The following is a 23,888-nucleotide window of genomic DNA, read 5'->3' as shown; positions in this document are numbered from 1 at the left end:
CCGGAATCGGACCAGGGTCTGTAGTGACGCCTCTAGCACTGAGACGCAGTGCCTTAGATCGCTGCGACACTCGGGGACCAACTGCCAACTAACTATTCTACAAAGCACCTTGCATCATAAATAATTATGAATTATTATTTGTAAATCAGTCAATCAGTCACAATTTACCCAAGATAAATCATGGGTTTGATGCTATCGAACACGGCCAATCTCACATGTTTAGCAAATCTAGATATATTCGGCATATTCATTATGCCGATTGTTGCAAAACGTTTCTTAAAAGGAAGCAAACGGAATGAAACGGGGAGGGACCTCCCTGAATTTGTCCAACAAAAATATTAGTTTTAGTTTGCAACCGTTTGAACTACTAAGCAAATTGGATTTTGCGGAGCCGCTGGGTACCGGTCAATGGCCCGTGACGTGACGGGCAAAAGCGGTGAGGGAGGAGTGCGCTTCCCAAATTGAACAGTAATTTGCGCAGTTCGGTCATGTTGTCTACAAGGCAGTTTGGTGCTTCGCCCAGAAATATATATATTTCCATAAAATCTATGTTTTAATTTTCATTGTGAATGCAGATAAAGCGTTTTTAACACATAATCCTACTCATTACTCATCGTGATTAATTACGTCATTTTTGTTTGGAGCCGTGGGCTTTGAACAGAGCACCCCAAGCTCAAGCCCGGGAGGCAGCCCGGTTCCAAAGCGAATCAAATCAACTTTCACCCGGTGCAAAACACGCCTACATGGGCGCCCGGGACAGATTAATCGAATCCCCTCATTGAATACACCCCTGAGAAGAAGCGCAGCACAATCTTTTTCAACAGTGAGTAAGCAAAAGTGCCCGATGGTGATGACTGTCATTTTCTGAAATGTCTTTGCAACACAGTTGTAGTCATACTTCACAATATATTTCGGAGCTCATTTAGCTTGCTCTACTGACTTGTTAAATAGTAAGCTAAACTTGCCAGTGTTTGCTAGCTAGCTGGCTACCCAATGTAGCTAGCTAAATTGGGTTGTTATTGTGTTTTGTAGCTAACATTATTGGTGCATTACTTTTTCTTACCCTGAAAGCATAGTGCTAACGTTACATACAGTAACGTTACTAACTTAGCTAGCTACTGTAGATAACTAACGTTAGCTATGTACAGTAGCTAGCTGAGGGTGACTTGCCTCTGTTTGCTGACCATCACATGCCCAGCAACAGGTTTAGAATCTGTTCCAAAAAGGTTTAAACTATGTTGCCATAAAAAAAAACTATTGGCTACGAGTTAACTGTTACTTTGTTATTTGTAATGTTCGGGGTTTCGGAGATAATGCCATGTGGTCACAACTAACGTACTTGTAGTGTCACAGTCAGCAGTTTGGGAGGAGCTAATGGTCGATAACATGTTACAATAGATTGTTGAGGCATGTGCATTGCCCCCTGTCAGTTCGTAGTCTAAAGTAACGTTAGTCTGTCTGTCCCAACAGCTCTTAGGCTCCAGCAAACTCTTCAGCCAAAGATGGCTCATCTTCCCGAACTTTTTAAATATGTGGACGAACACCAGGAGCTGTACATTGAGGTAGCTTTTTCTCATTACTTGAATTATGATAATGCATTTAGTCATGTTTTACTATCTGCGACTTGACTGAGTTGATTCATGCTTTTGGGGCTAGCCATATTAATGTTTGACGAACATTACTTTGCATGTGAATCCGAAATTATATTAAATTATTTAATTTCTTAAACTTCAGATTTAGAAGGACTTGATAAGAACAGAGTCAAATCTTAGCCTGCCATGACCAGGCTATTGCTTTCACTTCTCCAACCCCTTTAGATCACGAGTAGCAAAAACTGACATGGTAGCAAAAACAACACCAGCACTTAGGACACCACACCACTGTAGGGTATTTGGATTAGGTTTAGTGCCTAAGACTTCACTTCCTTGCCACAAGAACCAAGTCATGTGTTTGTGGGTTTTCCTATTCATAAACTTGAAGAACTTGAAGAACAAGTATAGGGCTGGGAATTGCTAGGAACCTCACGATACAATATTATCACTATACTTAGGTATCGATATGATTTGTATTGCAACAAGATTATTTGATAAGTCATAGAAATAAAAGTGCTGAAAACAGATTGACTCATTTAAAAGGCCGATGGAGAACTATGACACTTGATTATTGCCACGAATATGAACTGAGTGCGTATGAAATTGGCTTCAAAGCCTCTCAATTGAAAAGGCTTTTTTTTATTGGCATGGCAAATACTTGTTGCCAAACAAACAATGTTGAACAATTCAAAATAAAATACCCTACATTTAAAAAACCATCAGAATTAGGCCTAATATTCATCTCTTTCTCGCTCTACTCTGCCTCTAGCGTCTTGCCCAATGGGTGGCTGTACAGAGTGTGTCTGCCTGGCCAGAGAAGCGTGGGGAGATCAAGAAGATGATGGAGATGGCAGCCAAGGACATTGAGAAGCTGGGGGGCACAGTGGAGATGGTGGACATAGGAAAACAGAAGGTAGGACTTTGCACTGTGTGCCACGATACAGTGCCTTCATAAACTATTCATACCCGTGACTTATTCCACATGTTGTGTTAGTCTGAATTCAAAATGGATAAAAATATATATCATTTCACCCATCGACATTCAATACACCATAATGACTGAGTGAAAGTGTTTTTAGAAATGTTAAAGAATATATAGAAAATGAAATACAGATATCTCACACCCCTGAGTCAATGCATACTTTGGCACCGATTACAGCTTTGAGTCTTTCTGGGTAAGTCTCTAAGAGCTTTGCACTGGATTGTATAGTATTTGCACATTATTCTGTTTTAAATTCTTCAAGCTCTGTCAAGTTGGTTGTTGATCATTGCTAGACAGTCTTGCCATATATTTTCAAGCCGATTTACTTCATAACTGTAACTAGGCCGAAACATTCAATGTCGTCTTGGTAAGCAACTCCAGTGTATGTGTATATATACATATATATATAAACATATATATATATATATATATATATATATATATGTTTAAATGTAACCTTTATTTAACTAGGCAAGTCAGTTAAGAACAAATTCTTATCTATAATGACGGCCTACACCGGCCAAACCTGGACAACGCTGGGCCAATTGTGCGCCGCCCTATGGGACTCCCAATCATGGCCAGTTGTAGATTCAAACCAGGGTGTCTGTAGTGATGCCTCAAGCACTGAGATGCAGTCCCTTAGACCACTGCACCTCTTCGGGAGCCCATATATTCGGCCTTGTGTTTTAGGTTATTGTCCAGCTGAAAAGTTAATTTTGTCTTCCAGTGTCTGTCAGAAAACAGACTGAAACAGGTTTTCTAGCTCTCTTCCGTTAGTTTTTATCACACAAATTCCCTAGTCCATGCCGATGACAAGCATACCCATAACATGATGTAGTCACCACCATGCTTGAAAATATGAAGAGGGGTGTAGTGTTGGATTTGCCCCAAACCTAAGGCTTCGTATTCAGGACATAAAGTAACTGTCTTTGCAACATTTTTAGCATTTTCTCTTAAGTGCCTTATTGCAAACAGGATGCATGTTTCAGAATATTTTTATTCTGTACTTTCTTCCTTTTTTTCACTCTGTCATTTAGGTTAGTTTTGTGGAGTAACTACAATGTTGTTGATCCATCCTCAGTTCTCTCATATCACAGCCATTAAACTCTGTAACTGTTTTAAAATCACCATCACCTCATGGTAAAAATCCCTGAGCAGTTTCCTTCCTATCTGGCAACTGTGCTAGGAAGGACGCCTGTATCTTTGTAGTGACTAGGTGTGTTGATACACCATCCAAAGTGTAATTGGTAATTTCGCCATGCTCAAAGGGATATCTAATGTCTGCTTTGAATTTTTTACCCTTCTAGCGATAGGTGCCCTTCTTTGAATTCTTCTTCTTGTTCTCAAGTCAGTAATGGGGATATTATATGTTGTGGAGGTGCTATGAATTGTGTGCCAGTCAACATTATGTTTGTAAAACATAGCCGCTACCAACAAATGTATTTTGAAACAATCTACAAAGACAGCTTTGAATGGATACATTAACTATGAGCAGGAAGATATACACTATATATACAAAAGTATGTGGACACCCCTTCAAGTTAGTAGATTCAACTATTTCTGCCTCACCCGTTGCTGACAGGTGTACAACATCGAGCACACCGCCATGCAATCTCCATAGACAAACATTGGCAGTATAATGGTCTTACTGAAGAGCTCAGTGACTTTTAACGTGGCACTGTCATAGGATGCCACCTTTCTAGCAAGTCAGTTCGTCAAATTTCTGCCCTGGTAGAGCTGCCCCGGTCAACTGTAAGAACTGTTATTGTGAAGTAAAAACATCTAGGAGCAACAACGGCTCAGCCGTGAAGTCGTAGGCCACACAAGCTCACAGAATGGGACAGCCGAATGTTAAAGCAAGTAGTGCGTAAAAATTGTCTGTTCTTGATTGCAACACTCACTACCGAGTTCCAAACTGCCTCTGGAAGCAACGTCAGCACAATAACTATTTGTCGGGAGCTTCATGAAATGGATTTCCATGGCAGAGCAGCCGCACACAAGCCTGAGATAACCAAGCGTCGGCTGGAGAGGTGTAATTGGACTCCGGAGTTGGACTCCATTGGACTCTGGGGCAGTGGAAACGTGTTCTCTGCAGTGATGAATCATGGTTCACCATCTGGTAGTCCGACAGACAAATCTGGGTTTGGCGGATGCAAGGAGAACGCTATCTGCCCAACTGCATAGTGCCAACCAATATTCCCTACATTTTTGGCACTGAGCAAATTTCAGATCTGCTGTGTGCAAACATTCTGTGCAACTTCCAGCGCATTTACTGTGAACACTGAGGCTGTACCTGCTTAAAGTTAGAGTTATAACAGTGGCCAAGTAGCTATTTGATCATAATGTATGTCTACAATGGTGGCCTACAATGAATAACAATGGCGAAAATGCATTCCATAACATTTTAGCATGGAAATAGTTATTCTATCATTCAGCCTACAGTAGCAGCCAATGTGTGGTGTTCAATGTAGGACATTAACCTGTTTATGACTGAAAATGTTGTTTAATGCAAGAAACCACTACAAAGTAAAATGCATTATTATTCCCATACCATTATTACAGGGAATCAGACACATTATGCTACCCTCTGCCTATTGGCTACTTAGCTTATTCAAGCCTGTCTCAAAATACAACACTGCCCCTCTAAGACAGTTATTTACCTGACTCACTTTTCAAAGCTAAATGTACATGTTTTCTGCTCTTGTAGGAAGTAATCACTCCCCTATTGCTGACTACAAATGATCTATAACTGGGCTAATAACTCACTAAATAGCAAAGGATATGAACAATGTGCACACGTGGCTACATGCATCTCTTGCTTTGATCTCAAAACAAGTGCATCTAATCACGACCACAGCCGTAAACACAGTCCAGTTCAAAGTAAATTACACAGATCCATATAGTGCCTTCGGAAAGTATTCAGACCCCTTGACTTTTTCCAAATTTTGTTAGGTTACAGCCTTTTTATAAAATTGATTTAAATAGTTTTCCCCCCCCTCATCAATCTTCACACAATACCCCATAATGTGCTTCTCTCTGTGGGCAGATATTTCTTCTGCGCTCTGCTTGGCATTCCTGAGGAGCGCAGCTTAGAGGGAAGGGGACATTGGTGCCAACTCTAAAGTTTGGTGGAGGGGAAATACTTTTCTGGGGCAATTTTTTATTGTTCGGGCTAGGCCCCTTGGTTCCAATCATTCAATTAATCAAATGTATTTATAAAGCGCTTTTTACATCAGCCGATGTCAGTGCTATACAGAAACTAAGCCTAAAACCCCAAACAGCAAAAAATGCAGATGTAGAAGCACGGTGGCAAGGAAAACTCCCTAGGAAGAAACCAGTCTCTGAGGGGTAGCCAGTCCTCTTCTGGCTGTGCCGGGTGGAGATTATAACAGTACATGGCCAATATGTTCAAACGTTCATAGATGACCAGCAGGGTCAAATAATAATAATCACAGTGGTTGTAGAGGGTGCAACAGGTCAGCACCTCAGCAGTAAATGTCAGTTGGCTTTTCAGAGTTAGAGACAGCAGGTGCGGTCAAGAGTGAAGGAAAATCTTAACGCAACAGCATACAATTACATTCTAGATGATTCTGTGCTTCCAACTTTGTAGCAACAGTTTTGGGAAGATCCTTTCATGTTTCAGCATGACAATGCCCTCGTGCACAAAGTGAGGTCCATACCGAAATGGTTTGTTGAGATTGGTGTGGAAGAACTTGACTGGCCTGCACAGACTACTGACCTCAACCCCATCAAACACCTTTGGGATGAATTGGAATGCCGACTGCGAGCCAGGCCATGTCGCCCAACATCAATGCCCGACCTCACTAATGCTCTTGTGGCAATGTTCCAACATCTAGTGAAAAGCCTTCCCAGAAAAGTGGAGGCTGTTATAGCAGCAAAGGGGGGACTAACTCCATATTAATGCCCATAATTTTGGAATGAGATGTTTGACGAGTGTCCACATACTTTTGGTAATGTAGTATATTTATCATGCATTAGTGCTGCACTTCAGGGCTACCTGGTCTTCCTTGTATTTTAAATGTGTGGCGATAACGTTTTATCAATCGGTACTTGTTGCCCAGCTACATTGTCTGCATAGATTGTGTCAACACCAGCCTATTCAGCAGTCAAACTGTACATAATATTTTGAGTTGAAATGCAACTGCTCCCTTTACTTTCATTGTATATAATATACCCTAGAGTCTTTCCTCACTTAGTCCTCTTCTTCCTTGTGGAGCATGAAAGGCTTCCTGTAAAGAACACTGCTGCCGATCCTCTGACCGGCTCAGACCCCCTTAATCTCCTTCAACCCTGACTGGTTTGCTGTATCTGTTGCTTGAAAGTCTGTCTCCTCCTCTTCATCTTTCACCTGGTAATTTCTTTCATGTCAGTGCAATGGCGAGAAAAGGAAAATATGGATTTTTAGACCATTGAGTGAGACCTTTTATTTTTGCCCCCTCAGCTTCCCTCCGGAGAGGAGATCCCCTTGCCACCCATCGTCCTGGGTTTCTTGGGCTCCGACCCGAGTAAGAAGACTGTGTGCATCTACGGCCACCTGGATGTCCAGCCAGCTGCCATCGATGACGGCTGGGACACGGAGCCCTTCACTCTGGTGGAGAAAGATGGTGAGAGTAGCTATTCCAAAGCACCTAAAACAGAACAATGCTGAAACATCAAAATCCATGCCCGTGTTGAGATTTGGACTTTGATGTTTCAGCGTTGTTCTCCTTTTGGGGAAGTATGATTTGCATTGGCTTGTGCAATTTAGGTTACTTCTTACTCTTTGTATCAACAGTGTAACCTACTACCTTCGAGGCAATGTTCGCGATTTTCTTGTAGGCAGAGAGCATTGGAGTAGGATATTCTATTGCTTTGACAGGCACGACTCAGGCCCATACTCTACACAGACCAGTGTGCCATAACCAATCAGAGCAGCAGTATCCCTATATGCAAATAGACCTTTGCCATATATGGATTTGTGCCATTCACTTTGAACTGGACTGTTTTTACAGCATGAGTGGTCGTGTGTAGATGCGCTTGTTTTGAGATCATAGCAAGAACTGCATGTAGCATTATTAGCCCAGTTATAGCTCATTTCTAGTCAGCAATAGTGGAGTGGTTGCTTCCTACAAGAGCACAAAATGTGTGGATTTCTAGCCCTGTTTGAAAACCAAGTCGGGTAAAGAGCTTTTTTTTCTGTAAGGGACAGTGTTGTACTTTGTGGCAGTGTTTTTTTTTTAAGATGGGCTTGATTAAGCTAAGTAGCCAATAGGCAGAGGGTAGCATAATTTGTCTGATTCTATGTAATAATGGTATGGGAATAATTCATACATTTTATTTTGTAAAGTGGTTTCTTGTTTCAAACAACACAACATTGTCAGTTAACATACCTGAAGTGGATAAACAGGTTAATGTCAATCCCTACATGTTTTTTTCAAAAGTCTCATGGAATGTACGCCTACATTGAACACCACACATTGGCTGCTACTGTATACTGAAAGAGCAGCTATTTCCATGTTAAAATGTTATGGGCTGCATTTTCTCCATAGATTTTATATGGTAGGCCGACATGATCAAATAACCACAGTAGCCTACTTGGCCACTGTTATAACTCTAACTTTAAGCAGGTACAGCCTCAGTGTTCACAGTAAATGTGCTGGAAGTTGCACAGAATTTTCATGACATTCAAGTTTGCAACTCTGCAGACTTGAAACTTACTCAGTCCTGAAAAAAATATAGGAAACATTGCTTATAGGTTTCACGATTTATTTTGGTTCTTGATTTGTGAAATATGGGCTTATCCATCTTTTATTCCTTTTTATCTAAAACCATTTCTACCTGGCATCATGCTCCATGACTACTGAATAAAAAATCTAATCTGCTAGCAGACTGCAGTTGTATGCGGCACTCCTTTAACCATTTCGCTGCTCTAGTCTAAGAAAGCTACAGGACACACGGTATTCAAGGTGTAAAGAGCTATAAAGGTGTGGCTTGCCCATAAATTACTGTGGTATCTTGGTCATAAGCCCTTTAGACATAGCCAATAGTCCAGGGCATACAGTGCATTCGGAAAGTATTCAGACCCATTGACTTTTTCCACATTTTGTTACGTTACAGCCTTATTCTAAAATGGAATAAATAACAAAATCCTCATAAATCTACACAGAATACCCAATAATGACAAAGCAAAAATAGTTATATATATATATATATAAATGTATATATTTTTGCACATTTCTTAAAAATAAAAAATTGTATTCAGACACTTTACTCAGTACTTGGTTGAAGCACGTTTAGCAGCGGTTGCAGCCTCGTGTCTTCTTGGGTATAATGCTACATGCTTGGCAAACCTGTATTTGGAGTTTCTCTCATTCTTCTCTGCAGATCCTCCCAAGCTCTGTCAGGTTGGATGGGGAGCGTCACTAAAAAGCTATTTTCAGGTCTCTACAGAGATGTTCAAGTCCAGGCTCTGGCTGGGCCATTCAAGGACAATCAGACACTTGTCCCGGAGCCACTCCTGCGTTGTCTTGGCTGTGTGCTTTGTTGTTCTTGTCCTGTTGGAAGGTGAACCTTCGCCCCAGTCGGAGGTCCTGAGTGCTCTGAAGCAGGTTTTCAGCAAGGATCTCTGTACTTTGCTCCATTCCTCTTTCCTTTGATCCTGACTAGTCTCCCAGTCCCTGCCGCTGAAAAACATCCCTACAGCATGATGCTGCCACCAACATGCTTCACCGTAGGGATGGTGCTAGGTTTCCTCCTGACGTGAAGCTTGGCATTCAAGACAACGAGTTCAATATTGGTTTTATCAGACCAGAGAATCTTGCTTCTCATGGTCAGAGTCCTTTAGTTGCCCTTTAGACAACTCTTCCAAGTGGACTATCATGTGCATTTTACTGAGGAGTGGCTTCTGTCTGGCCACTCTACATAAAGGCCTGATTGGTGGAGTGCTGCATAGATGGTTGTCTTTCTGGAAGGTTCGCCCATCTCCACAGAGGAACTCTAGAGCTCTCTGAGTGACCATTGGGTTCTTGGTCACCTCCCTGACCAAGACCCTTCTCCCCGATTTCTCAGTTTGGCCGGGCGGCCAGCTATAGGAAGAGTCTTGGTGGTTCCAAACTTCCATTTTTAAGAATGATGGAGACCACTGTGTTCTCGTGGATCTTCAATGCTGCAGAAATGTTTTGGTACCCTTACCTAGCTCTGTGCCTCTACACAATCCTGTCTCAGAGTTCTAAGGACAATTCCTTTGACCTCATGTCTTGGTTTTTGCTCTGACATGCAGTTTCAGCTGTCGGACCTATAGACAGGTGTGTCCCTTTCCAATCAATAGAATTTACCACAGGTGGACGCCAATTAAGTTGTACAAACATCTCAAGGGTGATCAATAGAAACTGACAGCAACTGAGCTTAATTCCAAGTCTCATAGCAAAGGTTCTGATTACTTTTTATTTTTAATAAATTAACAAAAATGTCTAAACCTTTTTTTGCTTTGTCATTGTGGGGTATTGTGTGTAGATTGAAGGAAAAATAATACTTTTATACATTTTAGAATAAGGCTGTAATTTAACAAAATGTGGACAAAGTCAATGGGTCTGAATACTTTCCGAATGCACTGTTTAGTTGCAAGATTTTCAAAGTCTGCACTAATGAACCTAAAAACTCCAAACTACAGGTTACATGTGTGGTAGTCTAGGCTGTTTTCAGGGTCACTTGCATTAAAATGGGTTTATAATGATTGGATAAAATAAGTGTTTGATAAGGAACTTTTCTCAATGGTCCAGCAATCACCATTCTATAAAATATATCCCTTACTAGAAACAGTCTCGTTCCCATCAAGTCTTGCCCATCAACGTCACCACCTGTTTTTTGGGGTTTGTTTTTTCTTGATCGCTACAACTTGATTGGAGTCCACCTGTGGCCAATTAAATTGTTTGGAGATGATTTAGAAAGAAACACACCTGTTTGTAAAAGGTCCTACCGTTGACAGTGCATGTCAGAGCAGAAACTATACCATGAAGTCCAACGAACTCTCTGTCAATCTCAGAGAGAGCGTTTTGATGAGGCATTTATCTGAGGTGTAAAACAATTTCTAGAGTGTTGGAAGTTTTCAAGAGCACAGTGGTCTCCTTCATTGGAAATGAAAAAAAAATATATGGAACTACCCAGATGCTGCCTGGAACTGGCCGTCCGACCAAACTGAGCAACTGGTCAAGAAGGACCTTGGTCAGGGAGGTGACAAAGAACCCGATGATCACTCTGACAGAACTACAGAGTTTCTTGGCTGAGATGGGAGAACTTGCCAGAAGGACAACAGTCTATACAGCACTTCACTAATCTGAGCTTTATGGGAGAGTGGCCAGACAGAAGCCACTCCTAAGAAAAAGGCACATGACAGCATGCCTGGAGTTTTCAAAAAGGCACGTGAAGGACTGAGATCATAAGGCAGAAGTTTGTGGTCTGCTAAGACAAAAATGAAACTCTTTGGCCTGAATGTAAACCATTATGTCTGGAAAAAACAGGAAAGTGACCACAAGCATACAGCCAAAGCAATTCTGGAATGGCTTTAGAACAAGAATGTGAAAGTCCTTGAGTGGCCCAGCCAAAGTCCAGACTTGAATCCCATTGTAAATCTGTAGAAAGAAGATTGCTGTTCACTGCCGCTCCTCATCTAATTTAACAGAGCTTGAAAAAATATGTAACGAACATACCCAAGACAACTCAAAGCTGTATCGCTGCCAAAGGTGCTTCTATAAGGTATTGACTTGGTGTAAATACCTAATGTAAATGAGATTACATTTTCAATCAATGTGCAAACATTTCTATAAATGTGTTTTCATTGATGGGGTAGATGGGTGTGAAAAGAAAACAATTTAATACATTTTGAACTCAGGCTGTAACAAAATATGGAACAAGTCAAGGGGTATGAATTCTTTCTGAAGGCACTGTATATGGCTCTAGTCTGGTTTCAGTGTGTCATGCAGAGATGTGTCAGCAGCATTTTCCTTTCATGCTGACAAAGGTTGTTACTTGTTATCTTGTGACAGTCACCTGACTGTTGCTATATTCTCTTCACCACTCATAAATCAAACTGTCTCCCCCTTTGATGTCCTAATTTCCTTCTTTTGACTCTTGATATGTTTCACAGGGAAGCTAGTACTGATTTATTTTTTCCCTTTTTTAGTACCATTTTTTTCAATGTCTATAATAGGCTTGGGCGTTATTCCGTGTATACCGGGGCATTTGGAAAAAGCCATTGGATGTTTATTTTTATACCGTCAACTATTTCTTTTAAGTTTTTTCATACATTTTAATATTTGTAGCTACTTAATACCTGCAGTCAACTTGTGCAATACATTAGGAGATAAAACCAATAGTGTTCATTTCACCTCTTACATTATGAAGCTTACCTTAGTTCCGCAGAACAGTTGATCCAGTCACGTGTTTGTGCTATTTTCAAAAGGAGAAAGCAAGAGCTGGTGAGTCCATAGTGTTGTATATCTATCATCGAGTCTCTGTTGTGCAGCGCACATGAAATGATGACGTTACACTTTTATGCATTTCACTACTAAATGTTTGCCATATCTTATGGCTTTCTTCAGAAGTCAAAGAGCTCTGGATGAGTTATCTGTACAGTTGCAATTTTTTGGCCTGTGCTTCCTACTATTCCCCCCCCCCCCTCTGTTCTTCTCCCCTCTGTTCCATGTACACATGCTGCTATTCTTTCAGAAAAGGATGCATCACAACTTTGTTAATTTTCACAATGTCTCGTTTCGCTTGTAAATGTCCACTCTCACCAATTCAGTAGCTACTAGCTATGCTTGTGTAACTTTGAGCTGGATTTGCCTGTCTTTGCAATTGTTTTTCGCTCGTTAACATTTAGACAAGTGTCTGTGATTTCGCTATTAGTTTGAAAAGCGGTCTTTATATGTACCACAGAAGAACCAAGAAATGAAGAGCGACACCAAGGCTGTCTTTTTGGCCTTCTATGTAGATCTGCAATGGTATTATGAAAGGGCAGGAATACATCAGTCTTCAATGCACCATCTGACAAGTTGTTCTATAGAGGAGCATGAAGAAAAGTAAAACACATATCCTGTCTCACATCTCCAATATTTTGCTAGGTGCGTTCAGTGTTGACAGTATTAAAATACAACAACTCATGTACAAAAACACTGTAATGCAAACAAGCTACAACTGAAAATCGCATTCATCCCATTCAGACCTTAGAGCTAAAACTACATCTCCCATAATGCAACTCTAGCATACGTCGACAGCTCAGCTAACCATTGGCATCACAGAAAGACATGCTAGCTAGCAACAGCAATACTTTTTATCACTCTGTAAAATGATATAAATAACGATAAAACTCAGTTACATGTTTCGATAGTCTCACACTCCCTTATAACAATACCTATAGCATTAACCTTGGGATGCTTTATTTATTTAACATTATGGACTTCTACACAGGAGTAAGGAGAACAGGAGCTATCGGTAGTACCAGGGTGTTAGTAGGTGACGTAAGCACCCAGATTAATTAAAATGCATTTAATGAATAAAAAAACTAAGATGTTAATATCATCCAGCTACTGTAGCTGCCTCCTTAACATCATCAGGCAATACTAGTAGCGCAACAAATGAAAATATAAACCAAAACTAAAGTTCCTGGCGATCATAGCGATCTGATTCCCCCTTCTGTCTGAACTTGGAACATTCCTGTTTGCGGGCTTGGGCCACTGACCCTTAACCTGTCTAGGACTGGGGTTCCGCAGCGGCACCCCGTTCTGCTAGCGGAACCCCTCGCCAACAGCCAATGAAATTGCAGGGCGCCAAATACAAATCAACAGAAATCTCATAAATCAAATTTCTCAAACATACAAGTATTAGGCACTAATTTAAATATAACATTCTCGTTAATCCAGCCACAGTGTCTGATTTCAAAAATGCTTTACAGCGAAAGCTCCACAAACAATTATGTTAGGTCATCACCAAGTCACAGAAAAACCCAGCCATTTTTCCCGCCAAAGAGAGGAGTCACAAAAAGCACAAATAGAGATAAAATTAATCACTAACCTTTGATGATCTTCATCAGATGACACTCATAGGACTTCATGTTACACAATACATGTATGTTTTGTTCGATAAAGTGCATATTTATATACAAAAATCTAATTTTACATTGGTGTGTTATGTTCAGTAGTTCAAAAACATGGTATGATTTTGCAGAGCCACATGAATTCACAGAAATACTCATTATAAATGTTGATAAATTCAAGTGTTATGCATGGAACTTTAGATACACTTCTCCTTAATGCAACCGCTGTGTCAGATTTCAAAAAAACTTTACGGAAAAAGCATAATCTAAGAACGGCGCTCAGAGCCCAAACCAGCTAAAATAAATATCTGCTATGTTGCGCAGTCAACATTAGTCATAATAGCATTATAAATATTCACTTACCTTTGATGATCTTCATCAGAATGCACTCCCAGGAATCGCAGTTCCACAATAAATGTTTCGTTCGATAATGTCCATTTATGTCCATTTATGTCAAAATAGCTTATTTTGTTAGGGCGTTTGGTAAACAAATCCAAAAGCGCGTTCAGGTCCAGTCGGAGGAAAAGTTCAAAAACTATATTACAGGTCGAAGAAACTTTTCAAACTAAGTATGGAATCAATCTTTAGGATGTTTTTATCATAAATGTTCCAACCGGAGAATTCCATTCTGTAGAAAAGCAATGGAACGAGAGCTACCTCTCATGTGAAATGCGTGTGACTGAGAACGAGGCTGCTGGCAGACCCCTTAGTCAAACAGCTCCCAACCGGCACTCCTTCACATGAGAAGCCTGAAACAACGTTCTAAAGACGGTTGACATCTAGTGGAAGCCTTAGGAAGTGCAACATAACCCATATCCCACTGTGAATTCGATAGGGGCTGAGTTCAAAAACTACAAACCTCAGATGTCCCACTTCCTGTTTGGATTTTTTCTCAGGTTTATGCCTGCCATATGAGTTCTGTTATACTCACAGACATCATTAAAACAGTTTTAGAAACTTCAGAGTGTTTTCTATCCAATACTAATAATAATATGCATATATTAGCATCTGGGACTGAGTAGGAGGCAGTTCACTCTGGGCACGCTATTCATCCAAAAGTGAAAATGCTGCCCCCTCTCCCAAAGAAGTTAACCTGGATGTTCTGCGTTTGTGTACTATTCTAATAATTGTAAGTTTGATGGAATAACCATTTGAACTCTCCTACATTTGTGCTAATTTGGTAGCATTCTGTGAATAGAGGCCAATGGGCTTTTCTTCCGTTTTTAGCGCCCCTTGTATGTTAAACCGGTAATACGATAAATCCCAGGATGAGAGAAGGATGGTATGACAAAAAAATCTCTATACCGCCCAATCCTAGTCTATAATGATATCTCGTTTGAATGACTAAAGGCTAAAAGAGTTTTCAAAGATGATATAGTAGATCATTATAATTTCAAAATTTTCTTATGGTTTTAGTCATTCACGTTTTTTTTTTTTTTTTTACTAAGACACCTATGGCTTGCAGATTGTAGTCCATCATCATCATCATAAAAACATAATTAGCAACTTGGTCTTCCCCTGCAGGGAAGCTCTATGGCCGAGGCTCAACAGACGACAAAGGCCCAGTGTTGGCCTGGTTCAACTGTATCGAGGGCTACCAGAAGATCCAACAGGTAAGACACAGCACCACGACTTGATAAGTAGCACTCACTGAAGCTAGCCCAGGACAAAGAGAACCCCATGGTATTGTGTTTTCAAAACAGTTTTAGTACAGGTGCCCTTTTCTTGGTTTGTCACGGTGCTGACTTTTGCCCGTCGCCTGCAGCAAAAGCCTCTATCCCGTCCTCTGGCTAGGCAGAGTACTTTAGGATTTTAGTTACTTCGGTGTAACAAGGGCCTAGCCGTGCGGCCCTACCAACCCTTCTATTTATTCGCACTGGCCCTTCGCGTGAGTTGGGTTTGTTCCTTCATTCACGTTGTCACTCCCTTATTTTCCGGTCTGGGGTGAGGCCTTGGATAGATGAGTATTTTATGTTTATAGATTCCTCCTATACTCCCTTAACTCGTCTCTTCATCTCTTGTATACCAATACCTAATAACTCAACTTCTGTTAGTTATTATGCTCGTCAGCTAGTAGTCACTTGGAAACTAGTATTGTTATATGTTTGACTTTTCCAAAGATATATTATTGTCCACACAATGAAATATTCTTTAGTGCTATCACTTTAACCTATAGCCAGGGTCACTTTCCGTTTAGCGAGAGTGTCAAAGGCGTTTTCTCTCCGGATAGCTATCCTGGCCTAGTTGTCAAAGTTTCCAGCTTTTATTCAGTCAGTCTGTTTTTTGTCTTACACACGATATTACAGTTAAATGGTTATACAGTCCTAATACATCAATAATGCTCAATCAATCCTTAATGCGTTATGCTATGCCAAATAGTATTGCAAATATAATCAGCTTAAACACTTCCAATAACTCTTAAAATAAAGCAAATAACAATATATTTACCTTACTGCTCTATTCCCTTGGTCCTTCCCGAAACTGGTGTCTATAAGAGTAATATTGGCAGCCTCTGCTGTGTATAATATTTTAATCTCTTATTGTCTCCCAATTTCTTAAGGTTACACTTTTCACTGCCTACTGCTTAGATACTGACCCCTTTTTAGTGACTCTTGGCTCTCTACGAGGCTTACTTGTTTCTGGGCTTTTTCAATCCTTCAAATTGAAATTGTTTCTGGTACTCCCAAGGATAGCGCTTGTTGCTCTCTAGGAGATTGCTCTCCTACACAACTGCTTCCTTTTAATGGAGTGACTTTCCAGAATACAACACAACTCTCAAGATATACCAGTCAATATAATGCTCGTGCCTTAATGTCAAAGTAGTCAATACAAGCAGAGTATAGTGAAGAGTAATTTACCTTGCCTGATGATTCTCTATGATGTCCAAATCATATGTGTCGAGGATCATGCCCTAGGCACTGACCTCCCTTTCTTTTATACCTCTCTGTAGACGCTCAGTTTGGGGGAAGACCCTTAGGAGTGCATTCAATTTCTCACATTGTGCCCCTACTATTTTTCTTGTAGCATACTCAAAATGTTTCGGTGGGACTCAGTCCAATGTTAAGTCTTTCAGCACTGATGCCCATAAGTCTTCTTCCGGCTGGGGCGTCAGTTTGGTCGAGCGGTTCATACCACTCATACCCTCAGTCTTCGTGCTGATTGGTTCTTGTTTTATCTCTAGTTATTTTAGGTCCTGTTCATTTGCCTCCCTCTGCTGGTTGATTTCCGTTGTGGCAGTCCTTCCCCAGTCTATAATTGGTCCTAGAGCCCATAGTTGTAGCACTGGGTCTGGCCCAATTTCTAGGAGAGGGGTCAGATTTCTTTTACTTTTTGTTACAGGTTAGGCAACTAATAACAGGCAAGGTTTATTAAAGGACTTGGTGTTGATGTCAGCTACAGGGTAAAAAGCCTCTTGGCTTTAAGACTTTTTGTCTTGATTACAGTCGATCACATCAGTGTTGTCAGCAGCATGGCCGTCCAAAGGTCCTCAAGTAATCTTTATCTCCTATCATCAGCGTTTAATGATTGAGCTGACCTATGTCTTATACTAGCTCACTGACATCGTAATCATGGAGGTACAGCCAGAGGAGGATGGGCCTCCCCTCTGAGTCTTATTCCTCTAGATAGTTTTTTCGGGGGTGTGGGCTGGGTTACTGAGAAGCACTTTGTGACACTGATGCTTGAAAGCTGGAGCTATATAAATGTAATTTAATTGAACGATTGATCTCCATTTGTCAAAGTTAAACACAGGACTGACAGTGCTTTAGAAGTTGAAGTAGTCTTTTGTCAGCCTGCCAGGTACATTCATTTTGAATAGTATGTGGTGAATAGATCTACCTGGATGTAACAAATCAAATCAAACCTTGTCACATGTGCCGAATGCAACAAGTGTAGACCTTACCGTGAAAAGCTTACTTATAAGCCCTTAACCAACAGTGCAGTTCAAGAAGAGTTAAGAAAATAAACAAAAGTAAAAAATACATGTAGGTAGGAGTGACGTGACAATGCGTAGATAATAAACAGCGAGTAGCAGCAGTGTACAAACAAATGGGGGGGTCAATGTAATAGTCCGGTGGCCATTTAATTAATTTTTCAGCAGTATTATGGCTTGGGGGTAGAAGTTGTTAAGGAGCCTTTTGGTCCTAGACTTGGCGCTCCAATACCGCTTGCTGTGTGGTAGCAGAGAGAACAGTCTATGACTTGGGTGAGTCTCTGACAATTTTATGGGGTTTCCTCTGACACCGCCTATTATATAGGTCCTGATGGCAGGAAGCTTGGCCCCAGTGATGTACTGGGCCGTACGCACTACCCTCTGTTGCGCCTTACGGTCAGATGCCAAGCAGTTGCCATACCAGGCGGTGATGCAACCGGTCAGGATGCTCTCGATGGTGCAGCTGTAGAACCATTTGAGGATCTGGGGACCCATGCCAAATCTTTTCAGTCTCCTGAGGGGTAATAGGCTTTGTCATGCCCTCTTCACGACTGTCTTGGTGTGTTTGGAACATGATAGGTTGTGGTCCTTGAAACTCTCAACCCGCTCCACTACTGCCCCGTTGATGTTAATGGGGGCCTGTTCAGCCCACCTTTTCCTGTATTCCACGATCAGCTCCTTTGTCTTGCTCACATTGAGGGAGAGGTTGTTGTTGTCCTGGCACCACACTGCCAGTTCTCTGACCTCCTCCCTATAGGCTGTCTCATCGTTGTTAGTGATCAGACCTACCAGACCTTGGTGTCGTGTTTGGCCACGCAGTCGTGGGTGAACAGGGAGTACAGGAGGGGACTGAGTACACACCCCTGAGCGGCCCCAGTGTTGAGGATCAGCGTGGCAGACGTGTTGTTGCCTACCCTTACTACCTGGGGGGTGGCCCGTTTAGTCCCAGGGTCCTTTAGCTTAGTGATGAGCTTTGTGAGCACTACTCTGAGCTGTAGTCAATGAACAGCATTCTCGCATAGATGTTCCTTTTGTCCAGGTGGGAAAGGGCAGTGTGGAGTGTGATTGAGATTGCGTCATCTGTGGATCTGTTTGGGCGGTATGCGAATTGGAGTGGGTCTAGGGGAGGATGCTCTTGATGTGAGCCATGACCAGCCTTTCAAAGCACTTCAGCAGAGACCAGTTGGATGTAATCTGGTTATGTGACGTCTTCTCAACAACAATTACAGCCAGAAAATAGCGTCATTAAGATTTCATGTGCCATATTTTTCCTGCTGAGATTCTCATCCATGCCTCTCTCATGGAAACAGGAGCTTCCCATCAACATCAAGTTCTGCTTCGAGGGCATGGAGGAATCCGGCTCGGAGGGCCTGGACGATCTGGTGTTCGCCCGCAAAGACACCTTCCTGAAGGACGTGGATTACGTGTGCATCTCAGACAACTATTGGCTGGGCAAAACCAAGCCCTGCATCACCTATGGACTGAGGGGAATCTGCTACTTCTTCATTGAGGTGAGGCATAGAGTAAGCTAGAGGGCTCTCTTCCCACAAAAAAAACTGTGATCGTCATTGTGGTGAAGCCATAGTTAGATCAGCGTTTCACAAACTCTGTGCACGTTTAGTTTTTTGCCCTAACTACACAGCTGATTCAAATTATCGAAGCTTGGTGATTAGTTGATAATTTGAATCTGCTGTGTAGTGCTAGGGCAAAAACCAAACATGCTCCACTTGGGGTCCTGAGGACAGAGTTTGGGAAACCCTGAGTTAGACAAATCTAGAGGCTGCACTTGCCACAAACTGTGCATGGGTCATAGCCCTGCTTTAAACCTTCTTGTTTTGTCAGATGGCGTGCTGTGACAAGGACCTCCATTCTGGGGTGTTTGGAGGCTCTGTCCATGAAGCCATGACCGACCTCATCGCACTGATGGGTAAGTTGAATCAGGTGTGCTGATGTGCTGGAATAGAATTATCATAGAGATATGTAAGGATGTAGGTATGGAATAATTGGATAGGTATATGCAACAGCATTGTAGCCCTTCAATAGAATCAAACAAAATCCTAGAATGAAATCTCCACAAGAGCCTAGGGGTTTTTGTAGGGGCATGGGGAGGGGGGGGGGGGTTCTGGACAGGGCATATGATATCTCTTGCGGGGTCGTGTTCATAATGCACCAAACAAAAGGAAAAAGGACTGAAACTCGGTGCGACACATTTTAGTTTTTCGCAAAATGTATTCTGTTGCGTGCAATCGTGAACATGACCCTGGTGTCTCCTCCTTCAGGCTCCCTGGTGGACAAGAAGGGGAAGATCCTGGTCCCGGGGATGTATGAAGACGTGGCCAAGGTCACAGATGAGGAAAAGAAACTGTACCAGAAGATCGACTTTGACATGGTGGAGTATGCCAAGGACGTTGGAGCTGCGAAGCTCCTACACGACACCAAGGTATGGATGGTTATGTTCAAATACGTCAGAAATGAAGAGTCCTTCGTTCTTTCCTACCTCCCTTTAATCAATCACTGATCTTAATTGGTTGCATTGGTTAAAGTAATAGGGTGGTAACCTTGATCTCACTGCTTACATATGCATTTCTGAGGTGTTCAAACAGGGCCAATGTCTGAAATTACCAACTAGTTTTAAAAAGCAATACTGGTTGATTCTCAGTCAATTTAAGTGATTAATTCCCAATGTTCTCTGGTTCATATTGTCCTTTGTTCTTTCCTCTAACCCTCATCTGCAGGAGGCTATCCTGATGCACCGCTGGAGGTACCCCTCCCTCTCCCTGCACGGCATCGAGGGGGCCTTCTCCGACGGAGGTGCTAAGACCGTCATTCCCCGCAAGGTCATCGGCAAGTTCTCCATCCGCCTGGTCCCGGACATGGACCCCAAAGTGGTGGAGAAACAGGTAGAAACCTCTAGAATTTAGGTAGAACTCAACTCAGGTTTTTAGATCATTTCCTGCCTTCCTCTTTTAAGTGCAGGTCTGGGATCCATTCCCCTACCTCAAATCCTAACAGCTCAGCATGTTAGGCTGACATATGAAGAGTGTTAAAGGTAGGCTCAGTAATAAGTTGAATTCAGTTCTTTAAATACAGGACTAGGATCAGGTATTTAGATCATTTAATTAAAGGTGTTATCGAATAAGCACATTGCATGTTCTAGACTTTTGGATGAAATAATAGTGGACAAGCATCCCCCACCACTGGTCCATTCCTTACATGTAAATTCACTCTCAAACATTAGGTCTGTCTATTAGTGGTTCACAATCTTTTTTTGGGTTACTGTACCACCTGAATTTTGTTCCGTCCGGAGTACCCCATAATGTGCATTTTACCAGAAGGCCAATGGTCTCATGACTCTTCTCAAGTACCCTCTGTGGATAGGCGAAGTACCCCCAAGGTTCCTAGTACCCCTGGTTGGGAACCAATGCTCTATTAGCCTGTAATACAGTATATGCCATACACAGACAGCCCTGATAGCAATCTGACTGTCTGTTCTTTTTATTACTGTTCATATAATATTTTTATCTCAATGAGACTTTAATATGAATGTGGAAACATATATTTAGAAATGTATGTATAATCCTAACCTATCAAGGTTATTGGCCACCTGGAGAAGAAGTTTGCTGAGCTGGAGAGTCCCAACAAGCTGAAGGTGTACATGGGCCATGGGGCCAAGGCCTGGGTGTCCGACTTCAACCATCCCCATTACATGGCTGGTAGAAAGGCCATCAAGACAGGTGTGTGTGGATACACAGGCAAACCCTCTCACTCAGGCACACAGACATGCACACACACACACTGGTCTAACTTAAATATTGATAACATTTTGAGCAATAATGTCTCGTTCTCTCCCTCTATTCCTTTTTGTCCACATAGTGTTCGGTGTGGAGCCTGACCTGACACGGGAAGGCGGCAGCATCCCCGTAACCCTGACCTTCCAGGAAGCCACCGGCCGTAACGTCATGCTGCTGCCCATGGGCTCGTCTGACGACGGAGCACATTCACAGAATGAGAAACTCAACAGGTAGGCTGCCACGGTTGTCTTTTTATCTATACGCTGTCTGGAAGCATGGGACTGCGATAATGGCATGTCCCGGGGACTTGAGATATGCAACAAAAAAAAACATTTCCATTTCACACATGCGTGGAATACGACAAATATAAGCACCCACGTTATTATTATTGTTATTAGCATCTCGATGTGGTCTTAATGTACATCTTGTTGTTTTAATTCAATGATGTTACACGTCTACAGTGCATTCGGAAAGTATTCACACCCCTTGACTTTTTCCACGTTTTGTTATGTTAGTCTTATTCCAAAATTGATTTGAAAATATCCTCAATCTACACACAATACCCCATAATGATGAAGCGAAAACAAGTTGACATTTTTGCAAAAGTATTAAAAATAAAAAACTGAAATCACATTTACATAAGTATTCAGACCCTTTACTCAGTACTTTGTTGAATCACCTTTGGCAGCGACTACAAACTCAAGCCTTCTTGGGTATGACGCTACAAGCTTGGCACACCTGTATTTGGGGAGTTTCACCCGTTCTTCTCTGTCAGGTTGGATGGGGAGTGTCGCTGCACAGCTATTTTCAGGTCTCTCCAGAGATCTTTGATGGGTTCAAGTCTGGGCTTTTGCTGGGCCACAAGGACATTCAGAAACTTGTCCCGAAGCTACTCATGCGTTGTCTTGGCTTGGTTTTGCTCTGACATCCACTGTCAACTGTGGGACCTTATATAGACAGGTGTGTGCCTTTCCAAATCATGTCCAATCAATTGAATTTACCACAGGTGGACTCCAATGAAATTGTAGAAACATCTAAAATATGATCAATGGAAACAGGATGCAGCTGAGCTCAATTTCAAGTCTCATAGCATAGGGTCTGAATACTTATGCAAATACATTTGCATGAATTTCAAAACCTGTTTTCGCTTTGTCATTATGCGGTATTTTGTGTAGATTGATGGAAAAAATGTATTTAATCAATTTTAAAATAAGGCTGTAATGTAACAATGTGGAAAAAGGGAAGGGTGAATACTTTCCGAATGCACTGTATGTAAATGTATATGAATATATGCCTATGGTTTACTTTCAGGACAAACTACATCCAGGGCATCAAGATGCTCGGCGCATACTTCCACGAGGTCTCCCAGTTGGAGTAAATGAACTAGCCAGACCTAAGTGAGATGTATCCCTCTGCCTCCTGAGCTTGTGGACCCCACTGTTTTAATTTTCTATCCAATGCAAGTTTCATGTTTTCCATGAACTGCTGCTGCTGCTGTACAGCAAAGCAGATCCTTGAAGATGTTCCTTTAGTAGTTTGTAATATCTTCCAACAAGGAGATAAGTAGAGGAAAATAATATAGAAGTATTGATTATTGTATTGTAGAAGTGCCATTGTGTATACCTTCATCTACTGTATCAGAGTGTTATAAATGAGAACTAAACGAAACTTGACAAGGAAACGTGGACAGTATATACCCCATTACACTTCCATGATGTCACAGCTTTGTTGTGGTGTATTTATGAAAGTGCTAACAGACAACAGCACACTGATACGTACTCATTTCCTCCATTTGGAGGGCCTGGAGATGATTTTATACCTTAAGATGTTAGCTTAGTTGGAGGTTTCCCAACCAATGTAAAAAAGAAAAGAAACCAGCACACCCACTTGAACTAATTTATTCCTGTTAAATACTATGGGAAATCATTTATGAAGAAGTTCACTCAGGAAGCAGAACATTGCAGTATGTCTTCAAATGTATATTGCAGTCTTAAAACATGAGTAGACCAGAGAAATGAACACACAGGACATAGCCATAGACATTTGCAGATATTGGAGGCATATATTCAGAAGTATTCAGTGATGAAAATAACTCCATACTTTTGCATTACATTAAATATTACAGTATACAAAATGGCATCTTGATTGAGCCATTCAAGGTTCTCTTTTAAACTGGAGCATCACCTGATCTGTGTATGCATCTATTTTCTCCCTTGTCACTGTGAAACAACAGGAAACTGTCACATGCCAATATATTCAATAAATCATAACATCAGTCTTGTCTTTTTTTTATCATGCTTCCAATATCCTGAAAACTTCCCATGCCATCAATCCAAAGAAAACAGAATCCATACATTTCAAATGTGATTTTGGCTTCTTTAATTTCCACAGTCATACAAATGTAATGTGACTGACCTTTCCCACTGGGCACACTGGTTGAATCAACGTTGTTTCAATTAAATTACGTGGAATTAGCGTTGAATTGACATGTGCCCAGTGGGTT

The 23,888-nt window shown here is 41.5% G+C and overlaps 1 protein-coding gene across 2 annotated transcripts; it reads left to right on the top strand.

Annotated features, from left to right (window-relative positions):
* Window positions 1-681: 681 nt before the first annotated feature.
* LOC139554803 (cytosolic non-specific dipeptidase-like) lies at window positions 682-23,661 on the top strand. Of its 2 annotated transcripts, none has more exons than XM_071367956.1 (12): window positions 682-823; window positions 1,471-1,562; window positions 2,362-2,505; window positions 7,037-7,199; window positions 15,188-15,276; window positions 18,905-19,105; window positions 19,437-19,521; window positions 19,874-20,034; window positions 20,330-20,494; window positions 21,187-21,328; window positions 21,468-21,615; window positions 22,697-23,661. In XM_071367956.1, exons 2-12 carry the CDS (start codon window positions 1,503-1,505, stop codon window positions 22,761-22,763), a joined length of 1,425 nt encoding a protein of 474 aa, XP_071224057.1. In that variant the 5' UTR covers window positions 682-823; window positions 1,471-1,502; the 3' UTR covers window positions 22,764-23,661. The 2 variants fall into 2 exon arrangements, with proteins under 2 accessions (XP_071224057.1, XP_071224058.1); XM_071367957.1 differs by lacking the exon at window positions 682-823 and adding an exon at window positions 858-950.
* Window positions 23,662-23,888: the final 227 nt, after the last annotated feature.

Source organism: Salvelinus alpinus, chromosome 26 (genome assembly GCF_045679555.1).
Source record: "Salvelinus alpinus chromosome 26, SLU_Salpinus.1, whole genome shotgun sequence".
Lineage (NCBI taxonomy): Eukaryota > Metazoa > Chordata > Actinopteri > Salmoniformes > Salmonidae > Salvelinus > Salvelinus alpinus.
Note: the sequence above shows the minus strand (reverse complement) of the source record. Positions and strands in the feature narration are given on the sequence as shown.

Coding starts and splice junctions, on each gene's coding strand:
- LOC139554803 (XM_071367956.1), top strand. CDS start 1,503: ATGGCTCATCTTCCCGAACTTTTTAAATATGTGGACGAACACCAGGAG. Junction 19,522..19,873: donor CGACCTCATCGCACTGATGG/GTAAGTTGAATC, acceptor CTCCTCCTTCAG/GCTCCCTGGTGGACAAGAAG. Junction 21,616..22,696: donor CAGAATGAGAAACTCAACAG/GTAGGCTGCCAC, acceptor GTTTACTTTCAG/GACAAACTACATCCAGGGCA.